Source organism: Magnusiomyces paraingens, assembly GCF_902498895.1.
Source record: "Magnusiomyces paraingens strain CBS 517.90 genome assembly, contig: contig2, whole genome shotgun sequence".
Lineage (NCBI taxonomy): Eukaryota > Fungi > Ascomycota > Dipodascomycetes > Dipodascales > Dipodascaceae > Magnusiomyces > Magnusiomyces paraingens.
Window position 1 is genome coordinate 2263888 of NW_022474068.1, and position 14784 is coordinate 2278671.

General features: G+C 42.1%; 4 protein-coding genes across 4 annotated transcripts; all 4 read left to right on the forward strand.

The window, feature by feature from the left end:
- Nucleotides 1–1883: 1883 nt before the first annotated feature.
- SAPINGB_P002446 (uncharacterized protein) lies at nt 1884–8298 on the forward strand (the record flags this gene model as incomplete). Its single annotated transcript, XM_031997165.1, has 6 exons — nt 1884–2102; nt 2182–2817; nt 2903–5820; nt 6085–6772; nt 6857–7302; nt 7386–8298. The coding sequence occupies 6 exons, from the start codon at nt 1884–1886 to the stop codon at nt 8296–8298; spliced, it is 5820 nt and encodes a 1939-aa protein (XP_031853056.1).
- Nucleotides 8299–9067: 769 nt separating this feature from the next.
- Nucleotides 9068–11194, forward strand: SAPINGB_P002447 (uncharacterized protein; the record flags this gene model as incomplete). The annotated part of the gene is made up of 2 exons (XM_031997166.1): nt 9068–9390; nt 9481–11194. 2 exons carry the CDS (start codon nt 9068–9070, stop codon nt 11192–11194), a joined length of 2037 nt encoding a protein of 678 aa, XP_031853057.1.
- A 24-nt stretch (nt 11195–11218) lies between these two features.
- Nucleotides 11219–13120, forward strand: SAPINGB_P002448 (uncharacterized protein; the record flags this gene model as incomplete). Its single annotated transcript, XM_031997167.1, has 1 exon — nt 11219–13120. The coding sequence occupies one exon, from the start codon at nt 11219–11221 to the stop codon at nt 13118–13120; it is 1902 nt and encodes a 633-aa protein (XP_031853058.1).
- Nucleotides 13121–13395: 275 nt separating this feature from the next.
- SAPINGB_P002449 (uncharacterized protein) lies at nt 13396–14466 on the forward strand (the record flags this gene model as incomplete). The annotated part of the gene is made up of 1 exon (XM_031997168.1): nt 13396–14466. The coding sequence occupies one exon, from the start codon at nt 13396–13398 to the stop codon at nt 14464–14466; it is 1071 nt and encodes a 356-aa protein (XP_031853059.1).
- Nucleotides 14467–14784: the final 318 nt, after the last annotated feature.

A 14784-nucleotide genomic window follows, 5' to 3' on the forward strand; every position in this document is an offset into this window, starting at 1 on the left:
AAACCCATCCCAAGTGGAAACCGTGTAATTTCAATATGAAATTAATTTTCTTGTGAATGTTGTGTATAAAGGAGTTTGGACAGCCTTTTCAACAACCAGAACACCGATTAAAATGCAATTTTTTATAAATAAAAAAAGTGGTTGACGACAGAGTTAATAATGTTGATAAGAAGGTGAAATCGCTGCCGACACAACATTCACATGGCTGACACTTCTCTCTCAACGCAACATTCACATGGCTGATATTTCTCTCTCAACACAACATTGACATGGCTGTTTTTCACCAACCAACGCAACTTTCATAATAATCAAAATTAAAATGGAATTTAAAACTTTTATTACAACACGGTAAACTAAATTCTGCGATTTTCGTATTCTTTTGTTGATGTTATGTTGTCTATCAGAAAGATGAGAGCCGAAAGTACGTGTTGTTGACGTTAACAAAACAAATTTGGGCGCCACCTCTTCTTTACGTAAAGATGTAGTTGAATTTTTTTTAATCTTATAGTTGAGATGAAAGAAAAAACTTTGGAAAAAATTTAAAGTCACAAAATCTAAAAAATTTTTTCTTAACATTTTTAAAAACAACAACAAATTTCCTTTATGTTAAAAATTTAGGAAAAACAACAACAACAAAAAAATTTCTCAACTTTCTTAATGTTGGGGAATTTCAGTTCCATTAATAAAATCTTTCTTGTTCAACATTAACAACAACAAAAACATCCCACTTTTCATATCACCAACACAACAGCACAAACACCTTTTTCTCACTGAAGCTAAATCAACAAAACGTCAAAAAAAAATTTTTTTTTTCAACATTGACAACTACCACGAAATTCCATCTTATTATCTTCAACTAAACAAACAGCCACGCCACCCATTTCTGAATCTACTTCCATTTTACGCTTTACCAGTGCTCAGAAAACCCATTTGCAACTCCAAATAAATCTCCCTTATATCTAAAAGGACTTTTATTATGTGATAAAAATTATTATAAAATGTTATTAAATATATTATTATAATCTGACCTATTTAAATGTTCATATATGGTTTACACACGTTATTATAATCCTCTTCGTCATCATACTCTTCAGTCCTTACAACTTTACCGTCTTTTGTCCTGTATTCCTCCACAAAAGATGGATCAACAACTATCGAAAGATCGCCATCATTAATCAACCAAACAGGACAAATGATATCTCTTACGAGTACCAAGTAGCTATCTGTCTCAAAAAAGTTTTCAGGAGTGGTAATGAATTCTTTTTTCTCAATATAATAGCCAATTGTCGTATATCTGATATTGCTACTGTCATTAAAAAATTGCATCCTGTAATCGCAGGGTAGGACAATACCTGGCAGAAACCTCCTCACCAAGACAAATTTGTTGGAATATATGTCATGGTACTATCGTGTATTTCAACATTATCCCATAATATTTTTTTTTTCCCAATTACACTCTTTACATTGTTACATTATTCACTAGCAACTACTAGCCCATTACCATTGGGGTTACAATAATTGTTACAATCAAGACTCCCTATTGCTAAAGAAAATTTTCAAGATGCTCTTTTAAATTTTCTTCATTACAGAAACCTTTCTTGTTTTCTTTCTCTTCTTTTTCTCGCTACTCTAAATTTACGCAAAACTGTTTTTATTAAATACTCTTTCAGCTTTCAGCTTATCAATCGTATTTACTTATTAACTCTTGCTTTTAGGTATGATAGCGAACTTTTATTATTTTATTATTTTATTATTTTTATCATTTTATATAATTCTTATATATACTCTAAATTTACGCAAAACTGTTTTTATTAAATACTCTTTCAGCTTTCAGCTTATCAATCGTATTTACTTATTAACTCTTGCTTTTAGTCTTCTCCGCTATGTCTAATCACGGAAACACTACAGGAGTCAATGAAGGACCCTCATCCTTCGAGTCAGCCAGCACTGGAAGTTCTGTTGCCCACTCAACATCTGAGACCCATTCAAAGAACAACGCCAGCTCTTATGAGACATTCGCCGATCTCCCTGTTCATCGTCAAATTGATCTCGCTGACCGTTCTGGATTTACCGTTAGACAATTAACCATTGCCAACGTGCCAGTTTGTTCCGAAGGATGTGAAGCTGAATTAAAAGTCTTAGCAGACTTGACAGCTTACATTAGAAACTCAAACTTCAAAGCTAGTCCTCCCCATCTCAAAGGTTATGAGCTCCTTTGACGCTTCTCAAGCGCCAAATTTCAAACAATTTCTCTACAAAAGTGAATTGGATTTTTGGATATACGGTCTTATTGGGCAAATTAACAGCTGCGGCCGGAGTTTTTGGAACAACTATATCTATAAGCCAATTGTTGGCCATACTGCCCTTCAGCTTGGTTACGGTATCAGGTTTGAGAGGGCCCTTGATGAACTACTCAAGGTTTACATTTTAAAAACCACGCCTGCAGCTAACCTGGCTGCAGCTGAACAGGCCCGGTGGGACACGTCGCCCGAGTTTCTAAAAACTCCACCTATGGATTCGGCGTCTGTGCGGGAAGAAGCCATGGGGGTCCTATTTGAACCTGGAAAAAGAATGGCTCGTATAGATCCTGAAATTCTAGAGCCCGCTGACCTGGGGCGAGTGCTCTCATTTTACCAACGTCTTAATCATATTGGTTTGCGCATATCCCCAAGCCCTGAGCTTAACATTGTATTTGCGATGACGCAAGCTATCTCAGTAGGAGTTCCAGGTCCTAGTTATTTCGCCGGGCTTACCAGCAGTGAAATTGAAACCAAAATACAAGCTACTGTTACTGAAGCTTCCAAGTGGGCCTCTGTAGTGGAGCAATATTTCTTTAACAACCCGGATGGCACCTTTCACCGTGACCTTATATTAGCAGTGCTGAATAACAACAAGGTTTCAGCAGCTGCTCGCGAAGATCCTCAGAGTCATCTCTGGGGGGATTACCAAGTTTGTCGACATTTTCAAGTCAAGATCTGGAGGATGGAGCCCCTGTGATTCAGTTGAAATCCCAGCGCTAGTTGAAGCAACTTCTGCAGCCTTCGTAAAAGGTCGAAGAATTATTGACGGTTCGACAAAAGTGGTGCCAAAGCAGGAACCCAAGCAAGAACCCAAGCAGGAATCCAAGCAGGAAACTTCGAAGAAAGCTGGCCACTCTGATACCAAGCATGGAAAAGGGAAGCAGTGGTCCAAGGGGTCCGGTGGCAACAAGAGGCGCAACAATGAAGACAAGCAAGCTAGAAAGTCGAACTCTGATGGTCAAAACAGAGTTGCTGCCTTGAAAGCTACCGAATATCTTGAGGTGGCTCGCGACGATGTTGAAACTCTTTGCTCTGTTGCTCGGGCTATCCAAGACGTATTTGATAATGACGGCGGAAGCAGTGATTATTCGCCAGTTGCTTTTCTTCCACCTGCCAACCAAATCGCCTCTGTGGGTGAAACAAATCTTCCAAATGTTCTCGATTCTGGAAATGCTACTGGTCACCTTATCTCAGACAACAGCTACTTTGTGTCGTATGAGAAATACAGCAGCCCCAAAACCATCAGCTCCTATGGTGGTTCCGACATCGTGTTAGAAGGGGAAGGTAAAATTGCTGTTGTATTAAAAGGTGACGGTGGCACCAATATTTGCCATATTGCTGACGCACTTTATTTTCCTGCTGGGTCTAGCAATTTGTTTTCTGATTCTGTCTGGCGCACGCACGATGTTTCTTTTCATACGGTCCCAAGTGGGGATTGTCTGGCCTATTTTGGTGAGGAAAAGGTTGGTAGGGTTGGTGGTGCCAAAGATACCAAGTCTCACATTTGTGCCAACATTGTTCCGGTAAAGTTTACTAGGAATATCGTACCTCCAACTGGATCTTTCAAGTTCTCAGGAAATTCAATTGACTGGGATCAGATTTGCAGACAAGGACCAGAAGCTATGAGGAAGGTTGATAAATCAGCCTTCGCGGTTGGAAAGGGACTACCTGTCCTTTCACAGTCTCTCAAATTTATTGCAAAGGAGGCCGTGTTGAATTCGCAGGCACTTGACTGTCATGTTCGTTTTGCTCATTGCTCTTTGACTTCGGTGAAACATTTAGCCAAGCTTGCTGATCCTCCCTTTGAGGTGACCAAGCGTGACGAAGAATTGATCAAGGACTGTGTCATATGTGGCACGTCAAGAAGCATTAAGAGGTTCACTTCTCCGGATAAGCATATAGCTTCTGAATCCACGGCTCCGTTAGCCCAGATTCATGCTGATCTCGTCGGTCCCATAGGTCCTGCCTCTTCAGGGGCCAGGTACATGCTGAATATCATTGATGCATTTTCTGGTTACATCTATGCTTTTGCTCTGGAATCTAAGGATGAAGCTCCTGGGAAACTTATCCAGTTCTTTAAGCAGTTTGTGCCCAAAGCTGCTCGCCGTGCTGTTGACGGCAAGGCCACCAAACTTATTACTGACAATGGTGGTGAATTTATCTCTGGGACACTTGGAAAATTTTTAGCAGACTGGGGCGTCATTCATATTTTAACTGCTCCTGATGAACACCAACAAAATTGGAAAATTGAGCGTGCCCACCGCACACTGCGTGAGATATCTACTAGAGCCTTGATGCAGTCGACACTCTGGGCCAATATCTACTGGGACTCTGCCTGGCTCTACGCTGTGCAGGTATATAATTTCTCCATAGTTAATAAAGCCGGTATCTCACCTTATGAAGCCTTTACGGGCAGAAAACCACCTATAGCACTAGTGCACACATTTGGCTGCCTAGTTTTTGTCATTAAATCTGAGTCTCAGAAACTCAAAGGGACCCTTCAGCCTCGGGGCGAGCCTGCTCTGTATTTGGGTCCCGACCCGTTAAATCCTAAGAATTTTCTATGCATTACGAGGAACAAGCGCATTCGGCGCTGTGTACACGGCAACTTTCGTGACCATGTCTTGCCTGGCGTTAAATTTTTTGGCGAAAAGCCAATTCACGAGGGTGACATTCTCATTGACTACAGTGAGGTTGGAAATCGTGACCCTGACTACAGTGACTCTTCCACTGATGAATCAGAAAGTGAAGATGAATCTGACTCTGACGACTACTCTCCCACTTCACTCTCTGGTGGTGGTGGTGGTGGTAACTTTGGCTGGACTTATGTGGGCTCTGAGGGAAGGAGCCACAGATCCAGCAGATTGGAGGACCAGGATTCTACTTCTACACCACCCACACCTATAACTGAAAACTCTTTTCAACCGTTGGAAGATGATGATGTGGAGCTGGTTGCAGATGAATCAATTAGTGTTGTTGACGACAAAGATACACTTCAGTCTGAGGACCATATATTGCTCGAAGATTCTGCTGTTGATGATGCTGATTTGAGATCGGTGAACTCCAACGTAGCTGGTCGCCCTGGTTCCGAAGATACTAACGAAGATTTTTCTCACGAAAATTCATTTTCTGAACATATGGTAAAGCTCCAGAAAGCCTTTGCTCCAGGAACTCAGTCGCCCTCAGTGGTGGCTCATCAAACAAGTCCGGTGACTCTTCCCAAACAACTACACATTTTGGATGAGGATGACAGTGTGGATCTTGCGCTGTCTGGAACTGCTGAACTTACCCGCGAGGCTTCAGCTGTTGAAACCGCTAGCCAATCTGGTGATGACAATCAGGATGCGGTTGACTCAGAAACCAATGATGAAGACATGGATGGGTCTGTGGAACATATACTGGGTTTCGACGAATTGGAAGACTCATCAGATTCTGAATTTTCGTCTAGCGACGTTGTCATGGATTCCTCTACTAAGTTGGAGGAAGCTCCTGCGAGATGTCGGGGTGCCGCAAGGTTTAGGTGACACTCAAGGTACTGCTACAAGCACAAATAATCCTGCCAGCAATCAACTGGTTTTGGCGGCGGCGGAACTTGTACGGGCCACCACCGAGCTAGTAGAAACTACGACGTCTGCAAATCGGTCTGCCAGAATGGCTGAGGCGGGCGGTAGTAGGAAGAGGCATCTAAATTTAGCGAGATTAAAATCTGCGCTGGAACGTGCTGGTCAGCCAGAAAATCGTCGTTTACATGCCGGTAGGCGGAGCCAAGTGGCTGGCTCCTCAGGTATACGGCAGGAGCTACCGGAGCTACCCCAGCGCCCTCCTCTGAGAGGCTGTTGCTGGGAGCTGGTGGTTCTGATACTGTTACTACTGCTGCATCTGGAAGTGGCAGTGAACTGAGAGACACTGCTGAGAATGATCGCCCACGCTTACCGCCTGCACCATCTACTCAGAGGCTCCTGCTAGAGTATGGGCGAGCAGGGGATGCTACAAGCTTTGGGGACAATACAAGCGACGTGCGGCACAGCTCCGTGCAACAAAATCGACATATGCCACTTCCGGCTCCACCTTCGAGACGGTTGTTGTTGGCAGCTCCTCCTCCGTCTTCTTCTGAACATGATTCGCAAACTGCTGGGCAAGTAGTTGTTCGACAAACAAGCCAACACTCAGCTCCGGCAGAAGCCCAACAGCCTCTTGCTAATACTGGAAGAATTACTAGGTCTGCTGCGGGTACTGCGGGTGCTGCGGGTGCTGCGGGTGCTGCGAGAGTGCCTGCTCCGTCGTCCAGACACCGTCATCGAGAAGCCTCTCGGGACACAGTTGTTGTTAACAAAAGATTAGCTGATTTGATTGAGCAAAATGGCTATTATGTTCCTAACAGTGCACTTCAGCGGCTGGCGCGAAAAGAAAATTCTTCATTAATTCTAAATCGCACAAATCTAATTACCCGGCCTACTGATAACCTTCCACTAGTAAGTGGCGCGGCTTTGCAAAATAAAATTTTCTCCACCACCACGAAATCTAAAAATTTTTCTTCGGCTACTAATTTATCACAGAAAGTAGTCTCAGAAAATTCGACTTCAAACTCCTCACCAAGATTGGAAAATGAAGCCTCAAATGGTTCTCCCACAACACCCTCTACCTCTGCTTCTTTGTCCTCGGAATCATCTGTACATTCGGAGCCAGTGGTTACATCACCAACCTCCTCTGCTGTGACGTCTCCCACATTAGAAAGTTCTTCTTCTCGTCGTGATCACCAAACCACTCCTCCCTCGTCATCGAATCGCATGCTGTCGATAGCACAACGCAATATCTTACGCAGTGCAGCTGAGGCCATCTCAAGAATCGACTTAGGAGCTTTGAGAAATCTGCGAAAAAGAAATCGCTCTACAAGCCCAACCACTACAGCATCGGGCTTACTTTGGGGCTCTCGCTCTTCCGACCGGCACAGTGACAAACTGAAACTCTCGAACTCTGAGTCAGCTTTGGACTCGGAATCTAGGTCACTGCTGCATGGTCTGCCAGCTCGTGAGGGTTCAACACTGAGAGCCCACACGGCCACCTCCAGGGTACACCGAATCTTAGATTCAACCCCACTCCCGATGCGGTTCCCTTTCTTTCTCACACTCACTCGGCAACACACAATGTCCCTGCTACGTCAGCATCAGTAGATGAGGACTCAGTCGTTAGCACTGACTCGCAGTCCCACTCTCCCGCCTCCACAACCGAAGCTGATGTTGAGGCTACAAGCGATGAAATCTCAATTGCAGCACCCTACAATTCTGACTCTCAGGGCTCATCAGAACACTTAGCTGACGGCATTGACTTCTTACATGAAACTTTTGTTTCTTCGCCTGCTGATGATGAAATTATTTTTGTTGATGAATCGGCAAGCCCATCAGGAGATCCGTCTGCCGGGGCTGTCGACGATGTCATTGGCATTGGCTGCATCTACTCGAACTCTGAAGAACCAACTGTGAAAGCCCGCATGGCGTCTGGAAGACTTGACACACTCAGCGCTATTAACATTAAGCTTCCAATTTTGAGGAATGACATCAAAGTGTTAGAATCTAGCAAACCAGGTCTCTGCTTTACGGCTCCTGATGTGGAGAATGTTAGAGCTCTTATCAGCGACAGAGATTGGGCAGATCTTAAGGACCGTCCTGCCTTCATTCGATTTCCGAATGTGGGAGTGGCGCTGCTCGACCCTGGCAAGAAGCTAAAAAGGGACCCACGGTCACTTGCGGAAGCCAACAACAGAGAAGATAAGCGCTTCTGGTTCGATGCGGCCTATTCGGAATTTGCTGCCATTGATGGCAATCATGTATACCAAGTTGTGCCCCTCCCGGCGGGTCGCAAAGCACTTGGCACCAAATGGGTGCTGAAGAAGAAACTCAACACGGATGGTTCAATTGACAAATTACAAGGCTCGTCTTGTTGTTCAGGGGGTTTCGTCAAAAGTTTGGTGTTGACTATGTTGACACCTTTGCACCGGTAATGAGATTCAGCACTGTTCGTCTCATTTTCGCCCTGAGTGCGGCGAAGTGTTGGAATATATGTCATGGTACTATCGTGTATTTCAACATTATCCCATAATATTTTTTTTTTCCCAATTACACTCTCTACATTGTTACATTATTCACTAGCAACTACTAGCCCATTACCATTGGAGTTACAATAATTGTTACAATCAAGACTCCCTATTGCTAAAGAAAATTTTCAAGATGCTCTTTTAAATTTTCTTCATTACAGAAACCTTTCTTGTTTTCTTTCTCTTCTTTTTCTCGCTACTCTAAATTTACGCAAAACTGTTTTTATTAAATACTCTTTCAGCTTTCAGCTTATCAATCGTATTTACTTATTAACTCTTGCTTTTAGGTATGATAGCGAACTTTTATTATTTTATTATTTTATTATTTTATTATTTTATTATTTTATTATTTTATTATTTTTATCATTTTATATAATTCTTATATATACTCTAAATTTACATAAAACTGTTTTTATTAAATACTCTTTCAGCTTTCAGCTTATCAATCGTATTTACTTATTAACTCTTGCTTTTAGGTATGATAGCGAACTTTTATTATTTTATTATTTTATTATTTTATTATTTTATTATTTTATTATTTTATTATTTTTATCATTTTATATAATTCTTATATATACTCTAAATTTACGCAAAACTGTTTTTATTAAATACTCTTTCAGCTTTCAGCTTATCAATCGTATTTACTTATTAACTCTTGCTTTTAGTCTTCTCCGCTATGTCTAATCACGGAAACACTACAGGAGTCAATGAAGGACCCTCATCCTTCGAGTCAGCCAGCACTGGAAGTTCTGTTGCCCACTCAACATCTGAGACCCATTCAAAGAACAACGCCAGCTCTTATGAGACATTCGCCGATCTCCCTGTTCATCGTCAAATTGATCTCGCTGACCGTTCTGGATTTACCGTTAGACAATTAACCATTGCCAACGTGCCAGTTTGTTCCGAAGGATGTGAAGCTGAATTAAAAGTCTTAGCAGACTTGACAGCTTACATTAGAAACTCAAACTTCAAAGCTAGTCCTCCCCCATCTCAAAAAATGTAACAATGTAGAGAGTGTAATTGGGAAAAAAAAAATATTATGGGATAATGTTGAAATACACGATAGTACCATGACATATATTCCAACAGTGCTGAAAGTGATATCATCAAAACTAAATACACAAAGCTGAGCTATGATAACAAGGAAAAAAGTGGAATGGACTATTTGAAGAGCCGTTTACTTCTTATTGATTCTGGCAGTGGTCGTCATATTTGTGGTGATGACAGACTGTTCATTCAAGGAAGTATAAGACCTACCAATGTGAATGTGATTCTGGGTGATGATGTGACGAAGATACATGCATCAAAAGCAGGTGATATCTGGTTAGATAAGGATAATGGAGTGATGTTGCGCAATGTTCTGCTGATTCCTGGGTTTGAGCATATCGTGGTTGCACCCATTTACCTCACCAGAACCTCTGGTAAGGACGCTGCTATAGTAACGTCAAAGGTTGCCAGAGAAAACAAGATTTGCAGTGATGCAGACTCATCTATGTGGCTAATAACGGGATTGCTTACGAACAAACCGCGGGCAAAAGTTTTCAGACCCGTTATTGTTCAGGATATGTCATATGCGTATCTTGATGAGTCGTTTACTGAGCGTCAGTTTGAAGATCCAGAGTTTATGAAGAGGTACATGGTTAGTTATAAGAGCGTGGAAGACTTTGTTGCAAAAGAGGGTATGCTTGAGACAGTCAAGTTTGCTCGGGTTTCACTTGCGACTGAACTGCGCCGTACTGAACGTGTTATTTCTGACATTATGAGCATTCATGATATAGCGCATATCAATTATGGAGCTATTATTGATGGGTTGAAGAATGGGCTTTATCAAGTGTCTTATGATTATTCTAAAGACCCTAGTTTGCTGGAAGGTATTTTACCAATGTTGCCGCATTGTACCACTTGTCATATGAGCAAGATGAAAGATGTGTATCACCCATTAAGTGCAAAAGTGGTGAAGAAGCCTGGTGATCAGCTGTCTGCTGATTTAAAGGTGAAGTTGCCGAAAGGTTTGTACGGTGAAGAAAACGCATTGATCATTGTTGACAAGTTCTCGCACTATGTTTGGACGTTTCCATTGAAGCAGAAGAGCGCTGCAGTGTTAGAGATTGGTTACTTGGTAAGTCTTCTGGAAAATCAGTTGGGGTGGAAGCCAAAGGTTTTGCGTACTGACAATGGTGGTGAATTTACTTCAAACCAGTTTGAAGCTTTTCTGAAAGGAAAAGGGATTATTCATCAGTACTCAGTTCCGTATGTGCATCAACATAATGGTATTGCTGAGGCTAATATCAGAGTTGTTTTCTCTTATGTGAGAGCTGCGCTTCATGCGTGTGGTGGTCATCATGCGTTTTGGCCGTACTGCATGCAGTATGTAGCTTTTGCTATGAACAATCTGATTCCTAGAGATATTCTCATTTACTCTGTTGATGTTAACGGTAATGAGGTTGTTACGCGTAAAGTCATGGTTGCAGAACAAGTATTGAGTGGCAGAAGGGTAAGGACAGATGCTTGTCCTCCTTTTGGTTGTGATGCTTCTATTTGGATTCCAACAGATCAGCGTAAGCCGGGTACAACGCTGGAACCACGTGCTGTTTCTGGTATATTTTTGGGACATCCACAGGGCCGCCCTGGTGGCTTGTTCTTTTGCCCAAGCAGAAACCGTGTTGTGGTTGCTCAGTCGTTCAAGGTTTATCGTGAGAGTTTCTCTCAGATGGCGTTGTGCAAAAATGGTACATATAAGTTGGATGACCATATTGGGAATTTTATGGATGAAGTTGATTGTGATGTGGTTTTTGAGCCTTAATCGCAGTTGGTTTCTGATGTAGAAATGACAGATCCAATGTCAGTTCCAGATGTGAGGATGGCAGATCCAATGCTAGTTCCTGTAGTCATCCCTTCTGCGCCAGCCAGTTACAAGCAGCCTAAGAGAAGTCTTATTGGTATGGGCATAAAGTCGTCGTCGCAGTTGCCATCGTCAAGTTTCTTTGGAAGCAATCCTGTTTCTAAGAGGCCTGGAGGAGATACTGTGCTGAAGCAGCGTGGAGGAGATGGTGTAGTTGGAGGGTCTGGAGGAGCACTAATTGACAATGCTCAACAGAGTCAAGAAACTACTAAAAAGCCAGATCCATTGGTGAGCGATTTCCCTGCGGTGCTAAAGACTTCAAAGCCTGTTGCTGAAAATCCATTTAAGCAGATTGAGTTTGTGCGTCTTCCTGGCTCCAATGAGCTAAGAGCAGTGCAGAAGGATATTCCTGATGTTGCTGTTAATGATACAACTCGTGTGCTTGGTAACGTTGCTAATGCCGTTACTGATATTGGTGTTCCATCTGTGTTTCATGCATTTGATCCGGAAACATTGTCATTTCCATCTGAAGTGAGTAAAAAGCGAGAGTCAGCATTGCTGGCGATGCCTCAAACTCATGTGCAAGAGGTGGCAAATACTGAGGATTTGGTGCAGAGGAAGCATGGTAAGGCAGTTGATAGTACTATTAGTGGTATTGTTGATGGTGTCGTTGTTGGAGCAGATGCTGATATTGGTGATGGTGTGAGTAATTTTTCTGCTCCAGTTATGGTTTTGCCAGCTGGTGAAACAGAAGGTAGTGGTAGCGTGGATGTGGGTGACGAGGTTGCGCCGTTATCGTCGAACATGGCTGAACAGATTTTATCGCCGTTGATGAACAGTAGCGATCAGCTTGTTGCTAATGCTGCTGTTGGAGGAGGTGCAGGTGTTCAGGCGAGTTTGAGTAATGGTGTAATAAATGGGTTTCCTGCGTTGAGTGTGAATGCTTCTGCTGATTCAGAGTCTGATGATGATTTATTTGAAAGTGCGGTTGAAGGTGATGAGGATGAAGGTATGGAGGAGGATATAGACTTGTTGCCGAAGTTAGTGATGGAGCTGGATGAACAAAGAAGTGATGAGAAGGAAGCCAACATTTATGCTGAAGTTGAAGAGAATCCGTTGGCTGAGCAAGAAATGAAGAAGGAAGAAGTAGAAGAGAGGACTAAAAGTATTCTCAAAAGAAAAAGAGTCACTAATGAGATCAAAGAGCAAGAGTCTAGAGAAAAGGAAAAGCACGAGTCTAAAGAAAAAGATAGGCAAGAGTCTGAAGAAAAAGGAAAACAGGAGTCTGAAAGAAAGGAAGACAGTGGTGAGGAAGGAGAAGATGTGCCAAAGGTAAAGAGAGGTCGTGGTAGGCCCAAAGGAAGTACTAAAAAGACTGTGTTGGATAAAATCGAAGAAGCAGCAAGAATTGGAAAAGAAACTGGTGAAGCTGCGAGAGTGCTGCGAAGATCGTCGAGGTTAGAGAAAAGTGCACGAAGACCGGACTTTGTGTATGATGATGAGACTGATGATGAAAGAATAAAAAGAGAGATGCGAGAGATTGTGGCACTGCATAAAGAAATTGAGAAAGAGAAAGAGGAGGAAGAAAAGGAAAGAAAGAGAAAGGAATTTGAGAGAGTAGGAAATTTTAGTGCTTGGATTGAAAGGGTGAAGAAAATTGAAGGGAAAGGTTGGATTAAGGACCCGAAGAAGCCGTTGAAGGAAAAGCGTGGTAGGAAGCCTCTGGCTCAAGGTGTTGAAAAAGTGCGAATGGCAAAGCTTTTTATTCAGGATGTGGCTGGTGGTGAGCTGTATGTTGAGCATGCAATGTTGTCGCAGACTAGTGCAGTTGATAATGCACGTGAGTTTGGGTGGGAAACTATGGTTGACAATCTATGTTTATTTTAGTTTTAGCCGCATTAGGTTTAAGCCCTTATGTGACTGTGGTTACCCTCCTTAATTTGTTACAAAGTTGAAGTGTAATACAAACCCACTCAACTTTGGGACAAACCCAAATGAAAAATTTTCACCACTGCAAATTTTTCTTTCCCTCAGATATTTAAGGAAGGTTTCTTCCCCAACTTTTATAATTTTTCTTTTCCTTTTTCTTTCTTCTTATATAACTGTTTTATCTTATATATTTCAATATATACTTTTCTTGGATAATATTTTCTATTATTATCATGACTTCCCGTGTCACAGTTCAACAGGTTATGGGCCGCACTTCGGCTTATATTAATCTTACTTCCTCTGAAAAACTCACTCCTCTCAACTATCATGTCTGGGCTACCAAGATCCTTTTGGGTCTTCGTGCAATGAATAATGGTGTCCATCTTTATGTCGAAGCTGGTACTGTCAATCCAGCTGCTAATGAATCCCTCGAAGACCTCACCGCCTCGCTTGACACCGTCGTCCATGATGTTATCCTCAACAATATTTCTCCTGAGTTGATCGAACATGTTAATGATGTGGCCATTAGAGGCCGTGACCTCTGGCTTTATCTTCATCAGGAGTATAGTCAACTTCAACCCGCCGATGTCATCTCACTTATGAAATCCCTCTATGCTGGCAATATTGATGTTGGTCCAAAGTTTGTTTCTTCTGTTCGTTCATATGTTGCTACGTGGCGTTCCATCTACCAATCATTGTCGCCTGATTCGGTTGTGGCCTTCAACGCTTTGGCCTCAATGGGTCCCAATTGTGAGCGCTTCATCCAGTACGCCTTGGAGCACCGCTTTGATAGTAACAATGCTGACAACCTTGATATCAACAACTTCATCCGGAACACTGATAAATGGGCCAAGTTGTTGAAGATTACTGGACCCCCTGCTACTCTTTCGACTGAAGCGTTCGTTGCTTCATCAAAGAAGTACAATAACAAATCTAAGGGTGATGGTATTAAATGTTTCCGTTGTAAGAGGCGTGGTCATACTTCCAACAATTGTCATGTCTCTTGGGAAGAGGTTCAGGCTGCTCGCCAAGATAATAAGGATGACAAGGAATCTAAAGAGGCTAAAACCTCAAGAGGTTGGTTTGCTGAGACTATTGATGAATTTTCTGAGATAGTTGATGATGATCCATTTGTGAGTTCCGCTTTTGTGTCCGAGACATCTGTTGTTTCTGAAAAGTTTGGTAACAGTTGCTCCGAGTCGTTTGATGATTTGGAATCCGAACTTTTTGATTCTTCTGAGCCGTGTGTCGGCGATGAAGATTGTTTTGTTGGTCAAGTTTCTGAGTATTGTGTTGAACTGTGACACGGGAAGTCATGATAATAATAGAAAATATTATCCAAGAAAAGTATATATTGAAATATATAAGATAAAACAGTTATATAAGAAGAAAGAAAAAGGAAAAGAATGTTGAGCATGCAATGTTGTCGCAGACTAGTGCAGTTGATAATGCACGTGAGTTTGGGTGGGAAACTATGGTTGACAATCTATGTTTATTTTAGTTTTAGCCGCATTAGGTTTAAGCCCTTATGTGACTGTGGTTACCCTCCTTAATTTGTTACAAAGTTGAAGTGTAATACAAACCCACTCAACTTTGGGACAAACCCAAATGAAAAATTTTCA